Below are 26953 nucleotides of genomic sequence, written 5' to 3'. Positions count from 1 at the left end.
ATATACTCTACACTCCGGTCCATTGGGTTACGTTTGTCTTCTGAGTTAAATGACACTTAACAATTTGGATGCCGCCAGAATCTTTCAAAATATACAGTAAGCGCTAGAGTGCCAGCAGATATGGGAGATTTTACCCTGAACAGCCCCGCCTTCCGTTCCCCCCCAAAACCAGGAGACACAATCTAAAGTCTCTCTAGAAGGGTTACTGCATACAGTATCAAATGCTAATTTAACGATGCTATATATATTATGAGAGGAGTAGTAGTAGTAGTCAAGTAATTGGCTACTATTATTTTTGAGTTTTGACATAATTATTTAACTTTTCTTTCTTACTATTTGCTCAGAAAATGCCACCATTAATCCGTGCGTGCGTGCGTGTCCTCTCTAGGCGTTCCCGGACCCTGCAAGGACATCAGCGCCGGCGAGGCCACCAAGAACACGGTGACGGTGAGCTGGGAGGCGCCCGATTTCGACGGCAACTCGCCCATCACCAGCTACACGGTGGAGCGCCGCGAGGCCTCCAAGAAGACCTTCGTGCCCGTGTTCTCCGGTGAGCTGGTGCTCACCGCCGTCATCAAGGACCTGTACGTCAACTGCGAGTACTACTTCCGGGTCAAGGCCGTCAACAAGTGCGGCGGCGGCGAGTACCTGGCAACGACCAACCCCATCGCCTGCCAGGAGGTCAAACGTAAGTTCGGCAGGTTATTGTGAATTAACATTGCAGTTAAGTTAGGGGTTGGCGGTATGGTGATACGGTAAATCGCAGACTTCCACTTGTAACATAGCATTTCTACATTGCAGTATTGTAAAAATTATGCCAGTACTGTTGTTTTATGAATATCACTGATCCTATCCTCCCCTCCTCCCACCACAACAACAACAGAGAAACCGGACCCTCCCATCGAGGTAGAGTGCGTGGACCCGTGCTTCCGGTCCATCACCGTCACCTGGAAGGCGCCCGAGTACGACGGCGGCTGTCCCATCCTGGGCTACGTGCTGGAGAAGATCCCCAAGGATGGGGACCGCTTCGAGCGCATCAACAAGGACCTGGTGCCCGGCTTCAGCCTTGTGGTCACCGACGTCACCGAGGGCATGGAGTACCAGTTCCGCGTCCGGGCCGAGAATGCGGCGGGCGTCAGCGAGCCGTCACGCAGCTCGGCGCCCTGCACCGTCGCCGACCCCATCGGTATGACCAATGAATGACGCGGCCGGCCGAACGACCGCACAACGGCAGTGTTTATTTTGACGGCAAATTTTGTATTTAGTTTTAGTCATCATGAGACTTTTGAATGCAATTTTCAATTAGTTTTAGTCATATTTTTACTAATCCGAAAAGTTTTAGTTTTCAGAACGTAACACCCGAACGCTACCAAACATAAAATGACCTGTCTTTTAGTTCTACTGGAGCTCTTCTCCAATAGTCCCTCTCTGTTTTTGTCTAGTTTTTATTTGTTGACAAAATTACCAATAGTCTAGTTTTACAGACTTCCCTCTCCAGAGCAACATCAGCAACTTCATTCTGGGAGGATCCTGAGGCATTCCCAGACGATCTTGGAGATTATTATCCCTCCATCTGATCTTTAGTCTGCCCGGGGGTCTCCTGTCAGTGGGACGTGCATCGAGGACCTCCCTAGGGAGACGATTAGTTTTTGCTTTAATCGCTTTTTTTTGCATTGCAGAAAAGCCAACGGTGTCGCTCCGCCATGCCGTGGTGTGCGTGAAGAAGGGAGAGGAGATCCTCCTGAACGCCTACGTGTCTGGATACCCTTACCCCAAGATCACCTGGCTGAGGAACGATGAGGACGTCACCAAGGACCCCGCCAAGAAGACCGGTCCCGTGGTCAAGAAGAAGAAGAAGACCGCGGCAGCGGTTCGAAATTACATTTATTCATTCATTCATCGCATAGCGGTTTCAAGAGAAGGCTTTATTGTACTTTCTAATTCAGATTTGAGAACCACTGTTCTCATTTAAAAATCTGCACAGTACAAATTAAGTACACCATCCATTAATTGTAATATTGTACTTTTAAATTAAGTTGAATTATTGATTGGTTGGTTGGTTGATTGATTGATTGATTGATTGATTGATCTATTGAAGGTTCCTGAGGAGCCCGAGGTGTTTGTGGCCCCGCTGAAAGAGCGTCTGGGTCTGGACGCCACCAAGAAGGGCAAGGCAGCGCTGATGGTCCGCGAGCCGGTGAGGAAGGACCACGGGAAGTTCACCATCCAGGTGCAGAACACCCACGGCAAGGCCTCTGCCACCTGTGACGTCAACGTCCTAGGTAACACTTCTAGTCAACGTCTTCATGTGTCAACTGATTGATTTTCCACAGTCATGCTGTTCTATTAACCCATTTTGGGCGGGAACCCCTTTTGGTGTTAGCATTATGTTATGATTTAGCTATTGAAAAATAGCAGATCTACAAGCTTGTAGGTCTGCTATTTTTGAAAAATCGAAGAACGAATGACATAGAAACATAGCTTTTTCAGAAAACTGTCAGGATGTAGAAGACATTTTTAGAATCTGATCTCAGGTCAAAATGGGTACGTTAAATTAGATTATGTGACAATTGCGACAACCCCTAAACGCTGTGTACCGCGTTGTCGTCCTCGCTACGCAGACATCCCGGGCCCGCCGCAGAACGGCACCTTCGACGAGATCCGCAACACGTCGTTGCTGTGCCTCTGGGAGGCGCCGGAGGACGACGGCGGCTCGGAGATCATCAACTACGTGGTGGAGAAGAAGGACAACAAGAGCGACGAGATCGGCTGGATCACGGTCAGCTCCACGGTGACGGGCACCAGCTGCCCCGTGTCCAAGCTCATCGAGGGCAAGGAGTACATCTTCAGGGTGACCGCCGAGAACAAGTGCGGCCCCGGCCGTCCCTACATCTCCGAGCCTGTGGTCGCTAGGAACCAGTTCGGTATGTATTCTTGGTGTCACATGTTATTGTTTTAATTTTACTCATACAATAGCCCTAGTAGTGGAGTGCAACATGTAGTATTTTTTACATTTATTTTATTTACATCGGTGGTCCCCAAACCTTTTAGCCCGTGACACAGAAGATAAATTAGATGTTTACCCTGGACCCAATCTATTTTTTTTTGTTTTCTAATTTATGGAATTTCTTAGATTTTTCTTTTATTTATTCATGACACACAAAAATACATTGAATTTGTTTTTAATGAATGCTTTTTTTTGGGAAAAGTTACGAGTGCCGCACTACGAGCTGGTAGATCTGCTATTTTTGAAAAATCGTGAAAACGTGTGCACATTTTTGTATATTCAAAGAATATAAAAAGTGCAAAGAATATATATATTCTTTCACAGCGAACGTTTTTTTTTAACTCAAATCTTTGCTTCTTCTCTTCTCCTCCTCCTCCCTCAGACCCTCCGGACGCCCCCAACACGCCCAGGGTCCTGGACGTGACGGCCAGCACCACCAAGCTCTCGTGGCACGAGCCCAAGGACAACGGCAGCCCCATCCTGGGCTACTGGGTGGAGCGTAAGGAGGTGAACAGCAAGCACTGGACACGCGTCAACCGCCAGCTCATCAACAACCTGGAGCTGAGGGTGCCCGACCTCCAGGAGGGTCTCACCTACACCTTCAGGGTCTGCGCAGAGAACCTGGCGGGACCCGGACCCTTCAGCGTTCCCACCGACAAGGTGGTCGCCATGGACGCCATCAGTACGTATAATATAATATATTTTGGGCCAATGTTCCCTCCCCCAGAATATGGATGCTGAGGTTCATGTTTTAGCCGGGAACACGCCAGTTCCTAAACACCATTGAGGAAATGCATTTGAGGACGTTGTCTAACACAGAGCTACGTTTTCACAGTGCCCGCCGGCCCTCCCATACCAAGGATCGTGGACATTTTGAAGGACTCTGTGGTCCTGGCCTGGAAGCCCCCCATCTACAACGGAGGAGGAGAAATCACTGGCTACCATATTGAGAAGGTACTTTTACAAAAAAATAGACCTTGTGGAGAGCGTTCTTCATTAAAAAAAACAAAAACATTATTTGTTTGACAATCAGTGGTCAACTGCATTTTTATGACAACCTGTAGAGAAGTGTTTGGTCCTGTGTTGACCTGTGTGTGTGTGTGTGCGTGCGTGTGTGCGTGTGTCCAGGTGCTGGTCGGAGAGAAGGACTGGACTCGCTGCACTGAGTTCAGGTGTAAGGATCTGACCTACACGGTGACCGGACTAAAGGAAGGGGCCGACTACACCTTCAGGGTCATGGCCATGAACGACGCCGGTCCAGGAACGCCCGGAGTCACAGAGGACGTCCAAATCAAAGAACCAACAGGTGCTAATCTGCCTCTGTCTACTAGGGTTGACCCAATCCGATCACGTGATCGGAAATCAGGGCCGATCACGTCATTTTAAAATAATAAAAATGGGATCGGGACATCCCTAGTATCAATATTATATCCATATCATGATATTAGACACATCGTGAGCTTGTAGATCTGCTATTTTCAAAAAATATATATATACATTTGAAAACTTGAAACGAGACATTATGCATAATGAGTGCTTTCTATATTTGGTACTTTAAGTACATTTAGATACCAATACTTTTGTACTATGACAGGTGATCTCAACGACTAATATCTGGTTTCTCTCTCTCGTCTTCTCACCACCAGAACCTCCGTTCGTGGAGCTGGACATCACCGTGAGGAATGGCGTGATCATCCGAGCGGAAGATTCCCTGAGGCTCCCGGCCGTGGTGAAGGGCCGGCCCCAACCGGAGGTCAAGTGGACCAAGGACGAAGCGGACACCGACCCTGAGAGGATGGTCATCGAGACTCAGGGAGACGACAGCGTCCTGTTCATCAAGAAGGCCGTCCGGGGCGAAACAGGCATCTACAAGATCTGCGGAACTAACAGCAGCGGAACCAAGACCGTGGAGACACGCGTGGACGTGCTGGACGTCCCGGGACCCGTGGTGGACCTGAAGGCCATCACTGTCACCAAGAAGAACATCGTCATCACCTGGTCCGACCCGCTGGACAACGGAGGCAGCGACATCATCGGCTACGAGGTGACCAAGAAGGACGCCAAGATGAAGCTGTTCCGCCAGCCCGTCGAGACGGCCTCCTGCAAGTGCGACGTCCAGGGCCTGCTGGTCGGAGAGGAGTACGACATCCAGGTCATCGCCCGGAACAAGTTCGGCGACGGAGCACCCGCCGTCATCGGGCCCATCCTGGCCGTAGATGCCAAAAGAACGCCATCGGCTCCGGAGAAGCTGCACTACACCGACAAGGGCAAGACCACGGTGGACCTGGCCTGGGAGCCGCCCATATCGGACGGAGGCAGCCCCATCACGGGCTACCTGGTGGAGAAGATGAGGTCTGACAGCACCGAGTACGAGCCCGCCGGCCGCATGATGTTCCAGGAGTGCTGCGGCACCATCGAGAACCTGTCGGAGAACATGGAGTTCGACTTCCGCGTCACAGCCATCAACGAGGTCGGCAACGGAGACCCCTCCAAGTCCATCAACATCAAGATCCAGGACGATGAGCTGAAGCCCACCATCACCATACTCAAGTACTTCAAGAACAACAAGATCGAGGTAATGAAGGGCGCAGGCATCGACATCCCCGCCGAGGTGGTCGGACTCCCTCTGCCCACTCTGCAGTGGGTGAAGGACGAGGTTCCCATGGTCCCTAAGGACGATGACGAGATACTCAGCGTGGAACTGGAGGAGGTGAACAGAACCACTCAGAAGACCAAGGTCGCCCTGGCGCAGACCATCAGATTGGACACTGGGAACTACAAGCTGATGGCGGAGAACTGCTGGGGAAGAGCCCAGCACGTAATCAGCGTGAACGTCCTGGACCGGCCCCTCCCTCCCAGGAACATTGTGGTGTCCGACATCAAGGCCGACTCGTGCTACCTGATGTGGGATGCGCCGACGGACAACGGCGGCAGCGACATCACTAACTACATTGTGGAGAAGAGAGACGCCAGCAAGAAGAAGTCCGACTTTGAGGTCGTCACCATCAACCTGATCGACAGGAGATTCGGCGTGTACAAGCTGAACGACAAGGGCGCTTACCAGTTCCGGATCAAGGCCCAGAACAAGTTCGGCACCAGCGACGGCTGCGACTCCGAGAAGGTCGAGCTGAGGGACCCCTTCGGCCTGCCCGGACCGCCGCGCTTCCCCAAGATCATCTCCACCACCTCCACCACCATGACCATCACCTGGGAGCCTCCGCTAGACAATGGCGGCTCCACCATCCAGGGCTACTGGCTGGAGAAGAGGGAGCGGGGCGCCGTGTACTGGGGTCGCTGCAACCGAGCGCCCGTAACCAAGCCCGCCGTGAAGGGCCTGCAGTACACCGTGCTGAGGCTCATCCCGGACACCGAGTACCAGTTCCGCGTGGCGGCGAGCAATGCAGCAGGCTTAGGACCTCACAGCGAGTCCACGGAGGCCCGCTTCGCCGTAGATCCATGCAGTGAGTAGAAATGTTAACATGTGTTAACAAGAAACGTTTTGTTTTAACAACGAAACAAGTAAATAATCACTTAACAATACCTTTAGACAGTGGTGGATAGTAACTTAATTACTGTACTTAAGTACATTTTTGAGTATTTCCCAAACTTTACTTGAGTATTTCCAATTTCCAATACTTTAACTTCTACCACTACATTCATTTGAAAACTTTAGTTACTTTGTAGATTTTGATTATTATTACAAAACATACATTAGCACATACATTGAAAATAGCCGATCTACAAGCTCACAATGCGTCGCAATGCGACCCATTGTGAGCTTGAATGGGACATTCTGCAAAATTAGTAGTTTTACTTTTGGTACTTTAAGTACATTTTGATGCCAATATTTAAGTGCATTTGAATTCCAGGCTTTTTCTTATAACGGAGTAGTTCTACATTGCAATATTGAGACTTTTACTCAAGTAAACAATGGGAGTACTTTCTGCACCACTGATCTGATTTTAACATGAAATAAACTGCAACGTGTTCTCCTCCTCCTCCTCTCCAGACCCCCCCAGCCCCCCCACTGCGGTGGAGGTCAAGGACAAGACCAAGGACAGCATCACGCTCAGCTGGAGTCCTCCGGACAAGGACGGGAAAAGCCCCATCAAGGGCTACATCATCGAGGTGCACGAGGAGGGCTCTCCCGACTGGAGGAGGGTGAACCCGGCCGACAAGCTCCACCCGACCACGGAGATCACGGTTCCCGAGCTGAAGGAGGGAAAGAAGTGCAAGTTCAGGGTCTACGCCGTCAACGCCGCTGGCAACTCCGAGCCGGCCAAGACCGCCGACATCATAGTGGAGGACATCCTCATCGAGCCCGTCCTCAGCCTGGGCGTGAGCGCTCCCGAGCTGCTCAACCTCAGGGCCGGCAGCATGCTGAGGATTCCCGTCACGGTCACGGGCAGACCGGCTCCCAAGCTCACCTGGACCTTCGACGGCCCGGCGGAGACGGAGCTGAAGAACGAGATCCACACTCTGCCCATCGACGCCGAGGTCCAGGCCATGGACGGCGGCTCTGTGGTGGTCATCGCAGAGAGCCAGCTGATCCACACCGGCCGTTTCATCCTCACCGCGGAGAACGCGGCCGGACACAAGAACCTGAAGGTCCGAGTCAACGTGCTCGACCTGCCCGGACCCGTCCGAGACCTGAAGGTCACCGACATCACCAGAGGCACCTGCAGACTGTACTGGATGCCCCCGGAGAGCGACGGAGGCGAGAGGGTCAAGAGCTACTTCATCGAGAAGAAGACCGTCCAAGGAAAGGCCTGGACCAAGGTGAACCCGGCGTGCGCGGCCCAGTCGCTGGTGGTCACTGACCTCATGTTCGAGCAGGAGTATCTGTTCCGCGTGAAGGCCGAGAACATCTTCGGATTTGGACCCGCCGTCACAACGGAGGAGGCGGCCAGGGCCAAGGATCCCATCCACCCCCCGGATCCGCCGACCAGGCTAAAGATCCAGAACGTCAAGAAGGGAACATTGACTCTGACCTGGAAAGCTCCCAGGTACGACGGAGGCGCTGAGGTCACCCACTACCACGTGGACATGCTCCGCTGGGCCGCCAACCAGGCCCAGAAGGAGGACTGGTGCCGGGTCAGCAGGAGAGAGATCGACACCACCAGCTTCAAGGTGGAGGACCTGACCCAGGGAGACGAGTACGAGTTCAGGGTGACCGCCTTCAACGTGGCCGGAGCCAGCAGGCCTTCCTCCACCGTAGGCCCCATTCTGCTGCAGGACGCCACCTGTAAGAAACACACACACACACACACACACACACACACACACACACACACACACACACACACACACACACACACACACACACACACAAACCGGCTTCCTACCAGTGTTGATTTTGACAGCAATTTATTTTCATATTAAATAGTCATATTATTTTGAATAACATTGAATTTCTGAAATGTTTTAGTTCTAGTCTACTTTTTAGGCCATAATGACAGATTTTACACTTGGTTGCATGCTGAAAATAGCAGATCTACAAGCTCACAACGTGTAGATCTGCTATTTTCAGAGTGCAACACCCGAGCACAACCAAAGGTTTGAATTGTAGGAAAAGAACATTAGATTTTTACTCGTGATGTCGTGGCCCATGAAAAAATGTCTCTGCGACCCACAAATGGGTCCTCGGCCCACTGTTATGGGAACCAGTCCACTGTTATGGGAACCAGTCCACTAAAAGCCTTTTACCTTCTCTCTCCGTGTCTCTCCATTCTCTCCTCCAGGCGCTCCGTCCATCGAGCTCGGGGAGTTCTTGGAGATGGAACAGGGCCAGGACATCAGCATTGTGGCCCGCGTGCGTGGCTGCCCCTTCCCCACGCTCACCTGGTACAAGGCGCCCGCGCTCAAGCCCGACGACAAGGCCGAGGTCCAGTACGACGAGCACATCAACAAGGTGGTGTCGGAAGACAGCTGCACCCTCCTCATCCAGCAGGGCAAGAGGCTGGACACGGGCCTTTACACGCTGGTGGCCTCCAACAGCCTGGGCAAGGCCTCCAAGGAGATGAGGCTCAACGTGCTGGGTACGATCACTAGTCTCCATAGCATTATTATTATTACAGGTAGTTACAGTGGTTCCCAAACTCAAGGACCCCCAAATTGACACTAATTATCCCCGCGGACCCCCATTTGAAGAGATATGCCAGGGACCCCCATAAGAGAGGATTTTCTTTTACAGCTCTAGCAGTGATTCTCAACCCGTTTCATTTCAAGGACCCCTAAGTTTGACATGAATTAGGCTACGGACCCCCATTTAATGGCATTTCTATCTCTGAGACCCCCATTTATATTGTAAATATATGTTAATTTAACTCTGAGAGTGTGCAAATGTACAAATGTGAAAATTTGTACTCTCCCTGAGTTACAGACCCATAAGGGTCTGTAACACATTTTGAACACATTTTGCATACAGCAAATGTATGTGGCAAATAGTAGTAGGCCTTTAACCTTTTTTGTCTCCTGTTCTCCAGGTCGTCCCGGGCCACCTTCCGCTCCCATCAAGTTCGAGGAAATCGGCCCAGAGCACGTCACCCTGTCCTGGCTGCCGCCAACAGACGACGGCGGCTCCAAGGTGACAAACTACGTCATCTGGAAGCGCATGAAGAGCAGACCCGCCTGGGCCATCGTCACCAACGAGCCCAAGGAGCGGATCTGGACGGTGGAGAAACTGATGCAGGGACACGAGTACATCTTCCGCATCTTTGCACAGAACAAGTACGGCGTTGGAGAGGGGCTGGACAGCGAGCCTGAAATCGCCAGGGTCATCATGGCTCCTCCCGGCCAGTGCGAGAAGCCCAAAGTCTCCAACATCACCCTGGACAGCATGACACTCACCTGGGAGGAGCCCGAGGACGATGGCGGCAGCCCCATCACCGGCTACTGGCTTGAGCGCAAAGAGACCACGTCCAAACGCTGGGCCCGCTGCACCCGAGACCCCATCCGTCCCGGCGCCCTGGGAGAGTCCCACGTGGTGACGGGCCTGATCGAGGGGGCGCAGTACCTGTTCAGGGTGGCGGCCCTCAACGCGGCCGGCCCAGGACTCTACAGCTCGCCCACCGACCCTGTGTTTGCCAGAGACCCCATCTCACCGCCATCCCCTCCCACTCCCAAGATCATCGACTGGACCAAGTCCACCGTGGATCTGGAATGGATTCCTCCTCTGAAGGACGGAGGTTCTAAGATCATGGGCTACTGGGTGGAGTACCAGGAGGATGGAACCGAGCCCTGGGTCAAGGCCAAGGAGAAGGAGTTGAGAGGAACCAGGTTTGTGATTACTGGTCTGAAGACCGGCGGGAAGTACAAGTTCAGAGTGATCGCCTTCAACATCGCCGGGAACAGCGAACCCGGAGAGATCCCTGAGCTCCTGGAGATGAACGACAGAGCCGTGGCTCCCGAGGTGGACCTGGACGCGTCCATGAAGGACAGGATGGTGGTCCCTGCCGGAGCGGTGATCCGCATCATCGCCTACGTGTCGGGTCAGCCGGCACCGGAGATCACCTGGACCCGAGATGGAGCCAGCCTCCCCGCCGAGGCAGCCGTGGAGACCACGGCCATTAGCTCCTCGCTGGTGATCAAGAACTGCACCAGACGGCACCAGGGAGTCTACACGCTCACCGCCAATAATGCTGCCGGCGAGAAGAAGAAGGACGTCACCGTTGAAGTTCTGGGACCGCCCGGACCAGTGGGAATCCCCTTCATGGCCGAGCTGTTGTCCAGCGACTCCTGCAAGCTCATCTGGCGTTTCCCGGATGACGACGGCGGCTCTCCCATCTCCAACTACGTCATCGAGAAGCGCGAGGCGGAGAGGAAGGCCTGGACCGCCGTGTCGGCCAACATCGGTGGACACACGGCCGTCGCCCACGGCCTCACCGTCGGGAAGACCTACTTCTTCAGGGTGGCGGCCGAGAACGCCATCGGCGTGGGACCGTTCGTGGCCACCGCAGCCGAGATCACCATCCAGGACCCGATCACCGTGCCCGACCGGCCCGAGGAGATCGAGGTCACCGCCATCACCAAGGACTCCATCAGCGTCACGTGGAAGCCGCCCAAGAACGACGGTGGCTCCGAGGTGACCTCCTACATCCTGGAGGCCCGCATGATCGGCAAGGACAAGTTCCAGCGGCTGACCAAGGAACACCTGTTGGAGAGGAAGTTCACGCTGGACGGCCTGCGCGCCGGAGACACCTACGAGTTCAGGGTGTCCGCCGCCAACGAGATCGGACCTGGCAAGCCGTCCTTCAGCACCAAGCCCATCACCTGCAGGGACGAGCTGGAGCCTCCCACCATCGAGCTGGACTTCCGGGACAAGATCATCATCCGCGTGGGCGAGAGCGTCATGCTGCAGGGCCGCTACACCGGCAAGCCTGCGCCGTCCATTCTGTGGTTCCGCGACGACGCGGAGCTGAAGGCGGACCAGCACATCATGTTCAAGAACACGGTGAACACCTTCGCCCTGGGCCTGCTCAAGGCCAAGAGGGAGCACAGTGGCAGATACATGGTGCTGGTGGAGAACAGCACCGGCTCCAGGAAGGGAGTGTGCAACGTCATCGTGGTGGATCGGCCCACCCCTCCGGTGGGTCCCGTGGTCTTCGACGAGGTGCACAGGGAGTACATGGTGATCTCCTGGAAGCCCCCCGTGGACGACGGCGGAGTGGATGTGTCCAACTACATCATCGAGAAGCGAGACATCAACAGGGAGAACTGGGTGATGGTCACCTCCGCCTCCACCAAGACGACCTGCAAGATCACCAAGCTGACAGAGGGCAGAGAGTACGTCATGAGGATCTGTGCTGAGAACATGTATGGCATCAGCGACCCTCTGGAGTCTGAGGAGATGAAAGCCAAGGACCTCTTCAGAGTGCCGGAGGCCCCCGAGACGCCGACGGTGAGAGAGGTCTACGGCACCAACTGCCTGGTGCTGTGGTCCAGACCCAAGGACGGCGGCAAGCCCATCCTCAACTACGTGCTGGAGAAGAAGGAGGTGTCGTCCAAGAGGTGGTCCCGCGTCACCAGGGACCCCCTGTACCCCCACACGCAGTACCGCGTCCAGGACCTGACTGAGGGCTGCGAGTACGAGTTCAGAGTCATGGCCGAGAACGAGCTGGGCACCGGAGACCCCAGCCCTCCGTCCGTGCCCATCCTGGCCAAGGACCCCGTCGTATTGCCCAGCCCTCCAGTCACACCAGAGGCCTACGACAAGACCAAGGACTCGGTGAGTCTGAAGTGGAAGATGCCCCGCCACGACGGCCGGGGCCGCATCCTGGGCTACCTGGTCCAGTACCAGGAGCCCGGCAAGGTGGACTGGACGCCCGCCAACAAGACCCCGGAGGAGTGCCCCGACCTGGGCTACGTGGTGACGGGACTCGAGGACGGCAAGGTGTACCTCTTCAGGATCTGCACCGTCAACGTCGCCGGCAATTCCGACCCCGCCTACGTGAAGGAGAACATCAAAGTCCACGACAGACTGGAGGTCTGTATATTTATCCTTTCCCTTTTTACCTCCTGTTATGATGATTTCCTGTTTTTGTGTATATTTGTACATCTCTAAAATAATGTTCTGATTAATTGAAAATGGTGGACCCTATTGTAAATGGTCCCGAATGGGTTTAATAAATCAATAAATCAATCAATCAATCAATCAATCAATCAACCCAGGTGCCAGAGCTGCTGCTGGACGCCAACATGTCCCGGGACCACCTGGCCATGCTGGGCACCCCCATCACGCTGAGCGCCGCCGTCAGAGGTGTGCCCCTGCCCACGCTCAGCTGGAAGAAGAACGACGGAGACATGCCCGCCCACGTCACCGTGGCCACCACGGCCGGCGGCAGCAAGGCCTTCATCCCTGTGTGCGTCCGGCCCGACTCGGGCAGCTACACCCTGACGGCCGAGAACCCTGTGGGCACCGTGTCCGCCACCGTCAACGTCCTCGTCCTGAGTGAGTACCGTCTGTCTGGCACGTCTTGTCTGTTTACAGGCCTATTCATAGTCTGGATCTTTGGTGGTGAGGTGACCATTTGTGTAATTCTCATGACAATTAATTTCCTTTTGTGATTTGTCTCTCTCCTCCTCCAGACAAACCGACCCCGCCCAGAGACCTGGTGATCTCGGAGGTGACCAGCGAGAGCTGCTACCTGACCTGGAAGGTGCCCGAGGACGACGGAGGCGCCGTGGTCTCGCACTACGTGGTGCACAAGAAGGACGTGGCGGCCGAACAGTGGGTGCCCGTCTCCCCAGCCAACAAGAAGCTGTCCCTGATGGCCCTGTACCTGATGGAGGGTACCCAGTACCTGTTCAGGGTCGCCGCCGAGAACCAGTTCGGCCGGAGCGACTTCACGATGTCCAAGCTGCCCATCAAGGCCGTAGATCCCTTGTATCCCCCCGGCCCGCCCAAGAACCTCCACCACACCGACGTGGAGAAGAACGACGTGTGGCTGGCCTGGGAGTGGCCCGAGCGCACTGGAGGCAGCGCGATCACTGGCTTCATCGTGGAGCACCAGGAGGAGGGCCAGGCCGACTGGGTGACCTTCAAGACGGTCAGCGACAGCCACAGCCACGTCACCGGCCTGGAGGAGGGCAAGACGTACCGCTTCAGGGTCAAGTCTCAGAACGCCGTGGGCGTGAGCCAGCCCGACACCACCGTCCCCATCACCTGCCAGGAGAAGACCCTGCCACCGGCCATCGAAGTGGATGTGAAGCTCATAGAAGGCCTGGTGGTGAAGGCCGGCAATGCCATCGTTCTCCCAGCCACCATGGTCGGCATCCCCACGCCCACGGCCAAGTGGTTGAGCGAGGACAAGGAGATCGTCTCTGAGGGACGCTTTGCCATCGACACCGTGGGACTGTCCACCGCCCTGAGCATCCCCAAGGCCGAGAGAGGGGACACTGGAGAGTACGTCCTCTCCGTGTCCAACCCGGCTGGCAGCAAGACCGTCGCTCTGCATGTCACAGTGCTGGACGTCCCCGGACCCCCCATCGGTCCCGTCAACATCCTGGAGGTGACTCCAGAGTTCATGACCATCCAGTGGAAGGCGCCCAAGGACGACGGCGGAACGCCGATCATCGCCTACGTGGTGGAGAAGAAGGACACGAAGAAGTCGTGGGAGCCCTGGTCCGTGGTCAGCTCCATGGGCACCGCCACCACGGCTAAAGTGTCCAGGCTGGAGAAGGGTCGTGAGTATATTATCCGCATCCGCGCGGAGAACAAGATCGGTCTCGGAGCTCCCCTGGAGAGCCCTCCCACCATCGCAAAGAACCTGTTCAATCCCCCCGGCCCACCGGGCTTCCCAGAGTGCTCCGACATCACGGAGAACGCTGTGACGCTGGAGTGGCTTGAGCCGGACTACGACGGAGGCAGCCCCGTCAGCGGCTACGTGGTCGAACGCAGAGAACTGACCGGCAAGTGGATCCGTGTCAACAAGACCCCCGTGCTGGACATCAGGTACAGGGTCTCTGGCCTGCTTGAGGGCAACAGCTACGAGTTCAGGGTGTTCGCAGAGAACGTGGCAGGCATTAGCGAGCCCTCGCCCATCTCCGACCCCATCAAGGCCACCCGCGCCCTCTCCAAGCCCGGACCTCCCGCCAACCTCAAGCTGAAGGACTGGAGCAAGGCCTACGCCGACATCTGCTGGACCAAGCCCAACCGAGACGGAGGCAGCCCCATCCTGGGCTACGTGGTGGAGGCCCAGAAGCAAGGCAATACCAAGTGGGACACAATCAACAAAGACCTGGTCACGATGTGTGCCTACAGAGTGCCGGGCCTGGTCGAGGGACAGGAGTACAAGATCCGCGTCAGAGCCACCAACATGATCGGGGACAGCGAGCCTAGGGATCTGGCAGAGACCGTCCTGGCCAAGGACATCCTGGTGCCTCCCGAGGTGGTGGTGGACTGTTCGTGCCGTGACACTCTGACCGTCAGGGCAGGCCAGATCATCAGCCTGATCACCAGGGTGAAGGGCCGTCCCGATCCCGAGATCACATGGTCCAAGGACGCCAGGGCGCTGGGCAGAGAAAAGCGCATCGAGATGAACAACAACTACCCTATGTGTGAGCTGGTCATCAATGACTCGGTCAGGTCTGACTATGGAAAATACACAATTTTGGCCAAGAACAGCAGCGGACAGGCGGCGGCCACCGTCATCGTCAACGTGCTCGATATTCCAGGGGTTGTCCAGAACCTGAAGGTGGCCTACGCGACCAAGAAGTCCTGCATGGTTTCCTGGGAGAACCCTGAGGACAACGGAGGCTCCGAGATCACTCAGTACACCATAGAGATGCGTCAGCCCAGCCAGAGAGGATGGACCATGGCGGCCAACGACTGCACCAAGAGAATGTTTAAGGCCCCCCTCACAGAGGGCTGCGAGTACTTATTCCGCGTCTGCGCGGCGAATAAGGTCGGCACCGGCCCCCCCACCGAGTCCAAGACGGCCATTCTCGCCGTCGACCCCATTGAGAAACCCAGCGAGCCCAATGACTTCCAGGCCGCGGAGATCGGCAAGACCTTCTGCTTCCTCAAGTGGAGGAAGTCGGATTACGACGGCGGCAGCCGCAACCTGGGATACCACGTGGAGAAGAAGCCCAAGGAATCCGAGGAGTGGGAGAGGCTGCACAAGGGAGCCATCAAGGAGACGTACTTCATGGCGGACAGATGCATCGAGAACCAGATCTATGAGTTCAGGGTGCAGGCCAAGAACGAGGGAGGAGAGAGCAACTGGGTGACCACGCCCGAGATCCTGGTACAAGAGCACCTGGCAGAACCCGAGGTTAAAATTACACCCGACGGCACTGTGGTGGTGAAGGCCGGAGACACAGTTAGCCTCGAGGCTACGATCAAGGGCCAACCGCAACCTGAATTCAAGTGGACGAAGGACGAGAGCGCGGCCGAGCTGAGACGGGGCGTCAGGATGACATTCGAGACCACTGCCGGTTACTCTAAGCTCCTGCTTACGGGTGCCAGGCGCACAGATAGCGGCAAGTTCATCGTCACGGCCACCAACAGCGCCGGAACCGGTGTCGCGCACTCCGTGCTCAATGTCCTGGACAGACCTGGCCCCATCCTGGACCTGAAGGTGTCCGGCATCACCACGGACAGGTGCCACCTGGACTGGGAGGTCCCCGAGGATGATGGCGGCTGCGATATCTACAACTACATCATCGAGAAGTGCGATAGCAAGAGGGGCGTCTGGTCGGTGCACTCCAACGCCGTCATCACCAACAAGGCCAAGGTCACGCGTCTCACCGAGGGCAACGAGTATATCTTCAGGGTGCGTGCAGAGAACAAGATGGGCCCCGGTCCCGCTGTGGAGAGCGAGGCCATCGTCGCCGGCACCCAGTTCAACGTGCCGGGAACTCCCGATGCGCCGGAGGTCACCAAGATCGCCCGGGAGGAGATGACCGTGGAGTGGTGGCAGCCCGACAAGGACGGAGGCAAACCGATCACGGGCTACCTGCTGGAGAAGAGGGAGGAGCATGCCATCAGGTGGTCTCCCGTCAACAAAGACGCCATCCCCGGAACCAAGCTCACCGTCACCGGCCTCCTGCCGCTCCACGACTACCAGTACAGAGTCAAAGCGGTCAACGAAATTGGACTCAGCAACCCGAGCAAGCCTTCAAGAACGATCACCGCCAAGGACTCTGTTGGTACGTCATCAGTCAATACTATTACATACAAGTAACTGTATCTGTCAAGTCAATTTTATTTGCAGAGCAATTTAAAATAAAACAAAGTGATGTGCACAGCATACAAATATAAAATCCAATAAGATATTTGAATTTTATACTAGTATTTCTCAAGCCATACTGTGAAAAGTAACAATCTACAAACAAATTTACAAATAAAAACCCCATCCCTCTCTTGTTTTCTCTCTCCACCCACAGAGGCCCCGGCTCCCCCCACCAACATGAAGGTCCTGGACAGCACCAAGTCCTCCATCAGCCTGGGCTGGACCAAGCCCGTGTCCGACGGCGGCGCTCCGCTCATCGGGTACGTGGTGGAAATGAGGGTGATGGGCAGCGCCAAGAAGGGCGACGACGGCTGGAAGAGGTGCAACGTGGCGGCCCAGCTGGTGATGTGCGAGTTCACTGTGAGCAGCCTGGACGAGGAACTGCTCTACGAGTTCAGGGTGTCCGCCCAGAACCAGGTGGGCCTGAGCGCGCCCTGCGACCTGGGCGCGCCCGCCAAACCCAAGGAGATATTCGGTAAGAAAGACAGTTTTCTAAGAAAAAAAAAAAAAAAAGTGCTTGTCAAACTATTTCATATCAACGACGCCCACAAATTATAATGTTAATTGGCCGCCGACCTCCCCATCTGAAAATATGTTGTTCCAGGGACCCCTCCCCATAAGCAAAGATATGAGTTAAAAAGTATATATATAATCAAGATATATATATATATCAAGATTTGCACACGTTTTAATTTTTTTTCTCCAAAAAATAGCAGCATCTGTGAGCTTGCCATACCATAGCGCATTGTGAGCTTGCCATACCTTATCTTTAGCTGAAATGACGCCACGGCCCCGCCTCTGTCTAAATGACCTTCTCAACACGCTGTGTACCTGTGTGTCAAACAGAGGCCCCAGAGGTGTCGCTGGACGCCAACATGAAGGAAGGCGTGACGGTTCGGGCCGGCTGCCCCATCAGGCTGTGCGCCACCATCCGGGGAAGACCCCCTCCCAAGATCACCTGGAGGAGGATGGGTCTGGACAACGTAGTGAGGAAAGGCAACGTTGACATCATAGACACCATGACCTTCCTGGTCATCCCCGACAGCACGCGCAACGACTCCGGGAAGTACTCCCTGACCGTGAAGAGTCCCGCCGGGGAGAAGGCTGTGTTCGTCACCGTCAAGGTTCTGGGTAAGGAGTGTGTGGATCGTCAATATATCAATGTACAATCGACCAGTTGATGAATGTACTGTTCTGTTCATCATGCAAGGCTATTCAAATCACATATATCAAATGGTAAATGGTGCATTTATATAGCGCCTTTATCCAAGGCGCTTTACATGGATTGGGCATTACATTCACCCATTCACACACACATTCATACACCAATGGTGGAGGAAACCATGCAAGGCACCAACCAGCACATCAGGATAAAAATAAATAAAAAATCATTGTAGTTAAAGGAAAGCACGATTGCTTGTGTGTATCGAGTTGACTGTATCCAACAGTACTGTCTTAATCTTAATGTTGATGTATTTACGTTCCAACAAACAGACACCCCGGGCCCCGTGCAGAACGTGGAGGTGTCAGACATCATGCAGAGCTCCGCGGAGCTCAACTGGATGGCGCCGGACGTCGACGGAGGCAGCGAGATCCTCCACTACAGCGTGGACAAGCGCGAGTTCGACCGCAAGACGTGGGCCTGCGTCAAGGCCGAGGTTCCACTCGACATGCTCCCCTTCAAGGTGACGGGCCTGATGAGCGGCGCCGAGTACTACTTCAGGATCCGAGCGGTCAACCAGTACGGCCCCGGAGTGCCCGTGGCCACGCCAAGCGCCATCGTGGCCTGCGATCCTGTCGGTAAGTAACTATTCGCCAAGATGCTACAGCAAGTGTCGCAAATAAATACTACAGCACTACTAATGTATGTGCATTCATATAACGTATTCTTTTTTTTTTAAATGATCAAATTAAAGCATAATTCTGTCTATATGGGGTAGAAATGTGTCTTGGTAAAATAATAATAAACGTTGTTTTTTTCAGGCAAACCTGAGCCTTGCCAGAAGATCGACATTTTGGAGATCACGAAGAACAGCGCCGTGGTGGGCTGGGTGAAACCCATGCATGACGGAGGGGCCAAGATAGACGGCTATGTGGTGGAGTACCTGGAGGTCAAACCTCCACCCGAACCACCCAAGCCCGTGGAGGTTTGTTCAATCAATATCTATACGCTGTAACATCTCAGGTTACATTAAAAATCACCCCCATGTGAAGTGAGGGGTGCTCTTATCATCGTACATCATCATGACGTAACATGTCTATTTGCTCGTCCACATATGACGTGAATTCTCCATTCATTGTCAGTGGGAATTTAATGTCTGTGTAAAACAAAAATATACGCTAATGCTGAATAGCCCCTCAAGAATAAGTTTAGTCTTAGTCACGTACATGTGCGGCTGCTGACTAAAATGGCACATTGATTACGCACGATAAACATGAAATCAATTATCTCTATTAAAGGTTCCCGAAGTAGGAGAGGTTGCTGAAGGCGAGACGGCACCTCCTCCACCCCCTCCCGCCCCGGAGCCAGAGGAGGAAGAGGAGGAGGAGGAGGAGGAGGACGAGGAGGCGGCGAAGAAGAAGAAGGAGGCGGCGTGGAACACCTACACCACGGTGAAGGGCCTCAGCGTCTCCATCAGCGGACTGAAGGAAGGAAATAGATACAAGTTCAGAGTGGCCGCCAAGAACATCATGGGGCTCAGTCTGTTCACCGAGACCAAGGAGGCCTCCGAGATCAAAGAGCAGTTGTGTAAGTTCAGCCCATTGAGACCTCAGACCAGATTCTAGAACAAGTCTTCTAAATCCTGAAAGACTTTCATCAGTGGTGCTCAAACTTTTTCATGTCAAGGACCTCAAAAATGATGTGTAATCGGCCGCCAACCCCCATTTGAAAATATGTTGTTCCAGGGACCCCCCCCCCCCCCCCCCAAAAAAAACAAACAAAGATTTGAGTTAACAACGTTCGCTGAGTGAAAGAATATATTTTCAAAGATTTACACCTTTTCACGATTTTTCAAAAATAGCAGCGAGTGCCGCGCTATGAGCTTGTAGATCTGCTATTTTTCAACAGCTAAAGTTTAAAATAATGGTTTAAAGTGGTTATAAGCTAAAAGCTTAGTGGATTCATCATTCCCCACTAACGTTCACTATGGGATGGCACCATTTCCGTGCCATCTCCGTTTAGAAACTACTGCTGAGATAGAAGCCATTGTTCTTGCATTAATTATACCTTTTTTTGTTTCCAGTGGAACCAAAGATCGTCATGGCAGAGACCACCGGTGCCAAAGCCGGAGCCAAGCTGAGGGTGGAGGCCCTGGTCTCCGGAAAGCCCGCTCCCACCTGCAAGTGGATGCGCGGCGAGACCGCCGTGGTTTCCTCCAGCCGCCTGGCCGTGCACAAGTCGGGGAACATGTGCGTCCTCATCATCAAGGACGTGGCGAGGGCCGACACGGGAGACTACACCCTGGTGGCCGAAAACAACGGCGGCAAGGTGGAGCAGACCATCAAGATCATCATCAAAGGTCTGCATCAGTAACGATAGTAACGAGCTCTGCTTGATGTAACGATAATGATAATATTATCATTACAATCGGATGGGGAAACCTTGTATGTGCAAACCGGTTATTCTTTAGAAAATATAAGAGAGAGAGAGAAACAAAACATGTTCCAGTGGATCCAGTGTAGTTATTAGTCACAAGCTTTTGTTATTAACAAACCCACAGACAAAAGATGAAAAAATGGCAATGCATTGTGAGCTCACAGATTCGCAGCTCGCAGATTCTATTTTCGCTACTTTTGCATGGCATTCTTGCAAAAACAAAGTAGGGCATTCATTTACGAGAAATCTAAAAAGCAATAATGGCAATAAAGGTTTCTGCCCGACAGCAACCTACCATTATACAACATGAATATAAACTAAACTACTAGCGAGTAAAAGATCGATGTGAAGCAGGGGGGTGGGGGTGGCACACGACATTTTAATCATAGTTATTCTTTGCCTCTCTGTCACACAGACATCCCCGGGCCTCCGGAAGGTCCCGTCGAGATCAGCGACATCGACTCGGACGCCTGCACCCTGGCCTGGAACAAACCTCTGGAGGATGGAGGCAGCCCCATCACCAACTACGTGGTGGAGAAGTCGGACCTGGCCAGAGGCGACTGGGTCAGCGCCGTCTCCTCCAACAAGACCGGATGCAGGCTGGGCAAGCTCATCCCGGGGAAGGAGTACCTCTTCCGCATCCGTGCGGAGAACCGATACGGAATATCCGACCCGGTCCAGTCTGACCGCATGGTTGCCAGGTTCCCCTTCGGTTGGTTTCAAATTATTATATCTCTATATCTAGTGATAGTCCGACAATCATATCTGCAGTATATCCAGTGATCTAGAATTGTACGATTAGTAATGGTTACGTCTAGAATAATATCTATATCTAGGTAGAATTATGTAGAATTATATGTTGAATTATATCAATTATAAGTAGAATGATATCAATTATATCAATATGTAGAATTATATCAATATCTAGTAATTGTTCTATAAATAATTATATACCTATCCTATTTAGCTATATATATTAATAATATAACGTCCATCCCACAGACCTCCCCGGTGAGCCCCTCAACTGCCGCATCAACAAGTGCAACAAGGACTGCATGTTTGTGGCGTGGGACGTGCCCGAGAGCGACGGCGGCAGCCCCATCACGGGCTACTACATCGAGAGGAAGGAGAGGAACAGCCTGCTGTGGGTGAAGGCCAACGACACGGTGGTGCGCTCCACAGAGTACCCGTGTGCCGGCCTCATCGAGAGCCTGGAGTACACCTTCAGGGTGTCGGCCATCAACCGTGCTGGGCAGGGCAAGGCCAGCAAGAAGACGGACTTCGTCACCGCCAGGACCCCTATTGGTATGTTTGCGTTTTAAATCCCCCATTTAAACCCTCTTGATACCACTGTTTCCAAAACTACTGCTCTATAGTTAAGGGACCTGAGTTTGCAACTGTACTGTACACTCTTCTTTTCACTCTACACCCCAAAAAGTCTCGGAAAAACGATCTAGGACGTGCACATTTATAGCATAAAATGTAGCAGGTATGTACAACAATAAATCATCTATCATATAATCTCTTATTTTCAGACACCCCGGGTAAACCCGACATCCTGGACGTCACCAGGAACAGCGTGACGCTGATGTGGACCAAGCCCAAGAACGACGGCGGCAGCAAGATCATCGGCTACTACGTGGAGAGCATGAGGGTCCCGGGGGCCGAGGTGTGGCTCCGCTGCAACACCAGCAGCCAGAACTGTCCCCGGGAGGAGTACACGGTCACCGGCCTGGAGCGAGAGCTCTCCTACCAGTTCAGAGTGATCGCCAAGACCGCCGTCAACGTCAGCAAACCCTCAGAACCCACGGACCCTGTGCTGGTCCAGGCCGAGAGCGGTGAGATTTATTTATTTATTATTATTTATTATTGTAAGAAGATAATACTTGCAGGGAACCTGTGCTTTTTGTCACATTTCGTCTTGCATGTCTTTCTGTTTCTGTAATGAACAATAACTTCTGAATAATAATAACCCATAACAAAACGATAACCGACCATCCTATCTCCCCCCCCCCCCCCCATGCCTGGGCTGCAGTCCCGCCCAGGATTGAGCTCAGCGCCAAGTTGGAGAAGGGTGTGACGCTGAAGGCGGGTGGCACGGTGCTGCTGGAGGCGGACGTGTTCGGTAAGCCCATGCCCCGCGTCACCTGGAAGAGGGCCGACGACAGCCTGAAGACGGGCGAGGGACAGACCGTCAGCCAGCAGCGGGAGCACTTCTCCCTGGAGATGACCAAGGTCACCAAGGAGCAGAGCGGCACCTACACCATCCTGGCAGAGAACGCCAGTGGGTCCAAGACCGCCGAAGTGGAGGTCAAGGTCCTGGGTAGGTCATCCGGGATGCCTGTTAATGTCGTGATATGTCATATCATATCACGGCGAGAGTTGGAAATCTGTTCGCAATCATTTGTGTAATTAATTTCATTATTCATTCATTCATTCAGTCGTTTAATGCAAGCAGACAGGACTTCCGGGTATGATGATGATGTCACATGCATACCCTCTATTGTATCTTGTACAACATGACCGCGCATTCTAAAGCCCCCTCTATATCTCTCTGTCGTTCTCAGATGTCCCTGGAGTTCCTACTAACGTCAAATACACAGAGGTGTTTGCCACGAGCATCGGCGTGGCGTGGGAAGCGCCCCTCATGGACGGCGGGGCGCCCGTCACCAACTACATCGTGGACAAGCGCGAGACCAGCCGAACGGAGTGGGCCCAGGTGGCCGCTAAGATCAAGGGCGAGGAGGACGTTCCCGTCAACGAGTTCACGGTGCAGAGGCTGATCGAGGGCCGTGAGTACCAGCTCCGCATCCGCGCCGAGAACAAGTTCGGAGTGGGAGAGGCCTTCGTCACCGGCCCCATCTACGCCAAGAACCCATACAGTAAGTCCCCATGCACGGGAACAGTTTAATAACCTAGAAATAAAAAACCCAGGGCTTATTCTTCCACCACCCATCCATCCATCCATCCGTTTTCAACCGCTTATTCGTAGTTGGGTCGCGGGGCCAACAGCTCCACCAGAGAGCTCCAGACTTCCCTCTTTTTCCCCCCCCGAAACATAAATATTTTTCAATAATAATTTCATAAATAAATCTCCAATAATCTAAGAAATTCCATAAATTAGAAAATAAATGTTTAAGAAGTAGTGAATGTGACGTGTTGTGAGCTTGTAGATCGGCTATTTTCACTAGTTAGAATATCTTCATTTCTCTTTTGGGTCACGGGCTTAAAAAGTTCAGGAACCACTGGTCTAAAACTAACTAACAAACCAACCAACCCACCGTGTCCCTCTCCTCCCAGCTGTCCCCGGTCCGTGCGAAGCTCCTCTGATCACCAATGTGACCAAGGAGAACATGACGGTGAGCTGGAAGGAGCCCGCGGACGACGGCAAGTCCATCGTCCTGGGCTACATCCTGGAGAAGAAGATGACCAAGGACATGGACTGGACAAAGGTGACCAGGACGCCCGTGATCGAGCGCACCCTGGACATCACCGGCCTCGCCGAGGGCACCGAGTACGAGTACAAAGTCACCGCCGTCAACAAGGCCGGGCCGGGAGTCCCCAGCGAGCCTGCCGCTGCCTACGCCCTGGACCCCATCAGTAAGAACTAAACACAAACCTCCCCATTCACCAGATGAAGATGTGTCATTTCGTCACCTTCTTAAACTAATTCCTCATTGTTTGAGGAATGTCCTAACTGAAAAGGATCATGCTGATCCAGCCCCTTTTAGTCAAATTTGTGTGACAAAATAGGTGTTCTTTTGGCCTACGTCATTCAGAAAGTAAATTTGTCTAAAGTCTAAAGTTTAATCCTATTTAATTCAATGTAATCATATTATTTTACATAACTGACAGACAGTGTTATTTATATAGTAATACACATTAATTGTTATAAACTTTATTGGTGAAATGATTAAGAAACATCATATACCGGTAGTTTTATTTCGGATCAGTTATTTAACTTTTCTTGAAAACCTTAAAAAATTTACTTTAGCCATTAGTTTAAGAAGGGGACGATTTTGAGCTTCAATTTAAAGGTAGTGTAAGTGGACAATCTGCTGCTCTCACCTCAAAACAAAACAAACCACTAAACTGACTCTCTCTAACCCCCCTTTCAGCCCCTCCCGGTCCAGTGGTGAGCCCCAGTGTGACCGACACCACTATAGAGACCATCAGCCTGGCGTGGAGCCCCCCGGCCAGTGACGGAGGCAGCCCAGTCCTGGGCTACCTGGTGGAGTGCAAGAGGACCGACAACAAGGACTGGATCCGCTGCAACGTCCCCAAGAACCTGAAGGAGACCAGCTACACCATCCAGAACCTCATCTTCAAGGCCGAGTACCAGTGCCGCATCTCGGCCGTCAACAAGGTCGGCTTTGGCGAGACGTGCGAGGTGCCCGGCACGCACAAGGTTCAAGATGTCGTGGGTAGGTTTGGCTCGACTTATTGGAGACTCACTTGTGTCTCTAATGTAAATGTTTTGATTACCCCCAAATATCATGAGAATAGAGACAAATCCATATCTCTGTGACCACTATGGAATTCGCTGTGCGTTCATCCTACTAGTGAGATATTGTTATTTCATAATGTGGGAACTTCAAAACAAAGTTCCTCCCCGTGGAGAATTTTCACAATTTCTTACACTACCACAAAGGTTTTAATCTGCATTCTGCATTCTTTTTAATAATAATCTATGTCCTCCAGTTCCTCCGGAGGCAGAGCTGAGTGCGGAGCTGAAGCAGGTGCTGGAGCTCCGTGCCGGAGAGAGCATGCGACTGTACGCCACCATCAAAGGACGGCCCGTTCCCAAGGTCACATGGGCCAAGATGAACTCCAACATCAAGTCGCGCCAGGGCATCGTCATCAAGTCCACGGACACCGACACCCTGGTGGCCGTGGAGAGCGTCAACAAGTACGACGCCGGCAAATACATCATGAATCTGGACAGCAGCGTCGGCATGAAGATGTACACCATCACCGTCAAGATTTTCGGTGAGTTTAGATTTTTGTTTATTACAGTATTAAGGTCCTTTCAAGCGGGCAGTGATTTAACGCGCCATGGGCGATCCACTCACTCGGTTCACTTAACAAACTGGGTTACTAAAGTTATATAGAGTTATGCCCATAACCAGTGCTTTTCAAACATGTGGCCAAGTAAAAATCTCAAGTATTGTATGTATTAATTTTATTCCAAATTGTACAAAATGTATGTGTATTCCAAGTATTCACCCGTATCTGTCTATCGTATCAGGGACAGATCTTGAGTAGAAAGCTATTGCTAGTCTGGGTTGAGAACACAGTTTACTTTTTTAAACGCTCGTATGCGTCTCGTCTCCAGACACTCCCGGACCACCGGCCAACCCGATGGTCACGGAGACGACCATGGACAGCGCCACGCTCACGTGGGACGTGCCTCTGATGACCGGAGGCTACGACATCACCCACTACATCGTGGAGAAGCGTGACGCCGAGCGCAAGTCCTGGTCCGTGATCTCCACCAACTGTCCCACGAACCTGTTGGACGTGAAGGACCTGGAGGCCGGCAGGAGCTACTGCTTCAGAGTGTCCGCCGTCAACGAGCTGGGCACCGGGGAGAGCTGCGAGACCACCGACGCGGTCAAAGCTTCAGGTGGGTTTAATGCAATAATAGATGACGGCATAATGGAACGTATTGTAACGAAACGATACGTTCAAGATGGTCATCTAATCCTATAGAGACTAGGCATGTAGGATATGTCGTAGATTGATTCAAATCGATTCAAACTGGTGACAATTTAAATCGTGATTAAATTGCAATTTGAATCGTAATGCAAACAGCAGAGGGCGTGTAAAAAAAAAGATGAACATTCAGGGTTTTTGTAAGAGAATTGATTCAAAAATATGGCAAGAGGATAACAGAAGAAAATCTAAATAGATAGAAAACACTGGATTTGTTTGGAAAATATTATATATAGAATATATATTTAAAAAAATATTGCGTATTGCGAGCATATCGTGATTCAAATCGTCTTGTGAGTTGAGTGAATTGTTACATGCCTAATAGAAACCGTTCAATAAAACGAGGATAATAAGTATTTATCTTTCCTTTGACCCCCCGTGCAGAGCAACCGGGTCCCGTGATGGACTTCAAGACCCTGCTGGTGACCAAGTACTCCATCACCCTGAGCTGGAAGAAACCCCAGAACGACGGCGGCAGCCGCATCATCTGCTACGTGCTGGAGGTCCTGAATGGGGACGACAATTACAAGGAGCTGATGCGCTCCAAGAACATGCAGTACAGCGCCAAGGACCTGATGTCGGGCCGCGAGTACAACTACAGGGTCAGGGCGGTCAACGACACCGGAGACGGACCCGACACGGAGCTGGCTGTCGTCGCCAAGGACCAGCTCAGTAAGGCGGCGCCGTTTTAAATTATTATTTTATTTAAAACAACTTGAAATGTATTTAATTTCCCTAATGAACTGAACATAAACGTCTACGTTAGCTTTGAATAAGTCGCATAACACACAGGCCCTGTTTCCACTGGGGTTGAACCCGGTTCAGTTCTTTTTTTCCCGCCCAATATTGAACCAGCTCTCAGTGTTTCCACTGAAAATGAAATGGTTCAGAATCAGAACC

The 26953-nt window shown here is 52.7% G+C and overlaps 1 protein-coding gene across 6 annotated transcripts in view; it reads left to right on the top strand.

Annotated features, from left to right (window-relative positions):
* Positions 1–26953, top strand: part of ttn.1 (titin, tandem duplicate 1) — a 158574-nt gene that overhangs the window by 78993 nt on the left and 52628 nt on the right. For all 6 annotated transcript variants that reach the window (XM_079518092.1, XM_079518095.1, XM_079518094.1 and 3 more), the window contains 30 exons: positions 389–688; positions 884–1186; positions 1680–1870; positions 2099–2282; positions 2622–2924; positions 3390–3689; positions 3843–3961; positions 4136–4313; positions 4654–6468; positions 7017–8252; positions 8749–9045; positions 9493–12491; positions 12677–12956; positions 13094–16657; positions 16895–17215; positions 17587–17871; positions 18235–18540; positions 18724–18887; positions 19201–19489; positions 19986–20261; positions 20754–21050; positions 21341–21643; positions 21874–22176; positions 22374–22661; positions 22906–23220; positions 23639–23938; positions 24457–24762; positions 25040–25327; positions 25674–25964; positions 26438–26725. In XM_079518092.1, the coding sequence (XP_079374218.1) occupies positions 389–688; positions 884–1186; positions 1680–1870; positions 2099–2282; positions 2622–2924; positions 3390–3689; positions 3843–3961; positions 4136–4313; positions 4654–6468; positions 7017–8252; positions 8749–9045; positions 9493–12491; positions 12677–12956; positions 13094–16657; positions 16895–17215; positions 17587–17871; positions 18235–18540; positions 18724–18887; positions 19201–19489; positions 19986–20261; positions 20754–21050; positions 21341–21643; positions 21874–22176; positions 22374–22661; positions 22906–23220; positions 23639–23938; positions 24457–24762; positions 25040–25327; positions 25674–25964; positions 26438–26725 (16689 nt within the window). The remainder of the gene's footprint in view (positions 1–388; positions 689–883; positions 1187–1679; positions 1871–2098; positions 2283–2621; positions 2925–3389; positions 3690–3842; positions 3962–4135; positions 4314–4653; positions 6469–7016; positions 8253–8748; positions 9046–9492; positions 12492–12676; positions 12957–13093; positions 16658–16894; positions 17216–17586; positions 17872–18234; positions 18541–18723; positions 18888–19200; positions 19490–19985; positions 20262–20753; positions 21051–21340; positions 21644–21873; positions 22177–22373; positions 22662–22905; positions 23221–23638; positions 23939–24456; positions 24763–25039; positions 25328–25673; positions 25965–26437; positions 26726–26953) is intronic.

This window comes from Electrona antarctica, assembly GCF_951216825.1.
Source record: "Electrona antarctica genome assembly, chromosome: 13".
Classification (NCBI taxonomy): domain Eukaryota; kingdom Metazoa; phylum Chordata; class Actinopteri; order Myctophiformes; family Myctophidae; genus Electrona; species Electrona antarctica.
The sequence above is the reverse complement of the archived record's forward strand: the minus strand, read 5'-3'. Positions and strand labels throughout refer to the sequence as shown.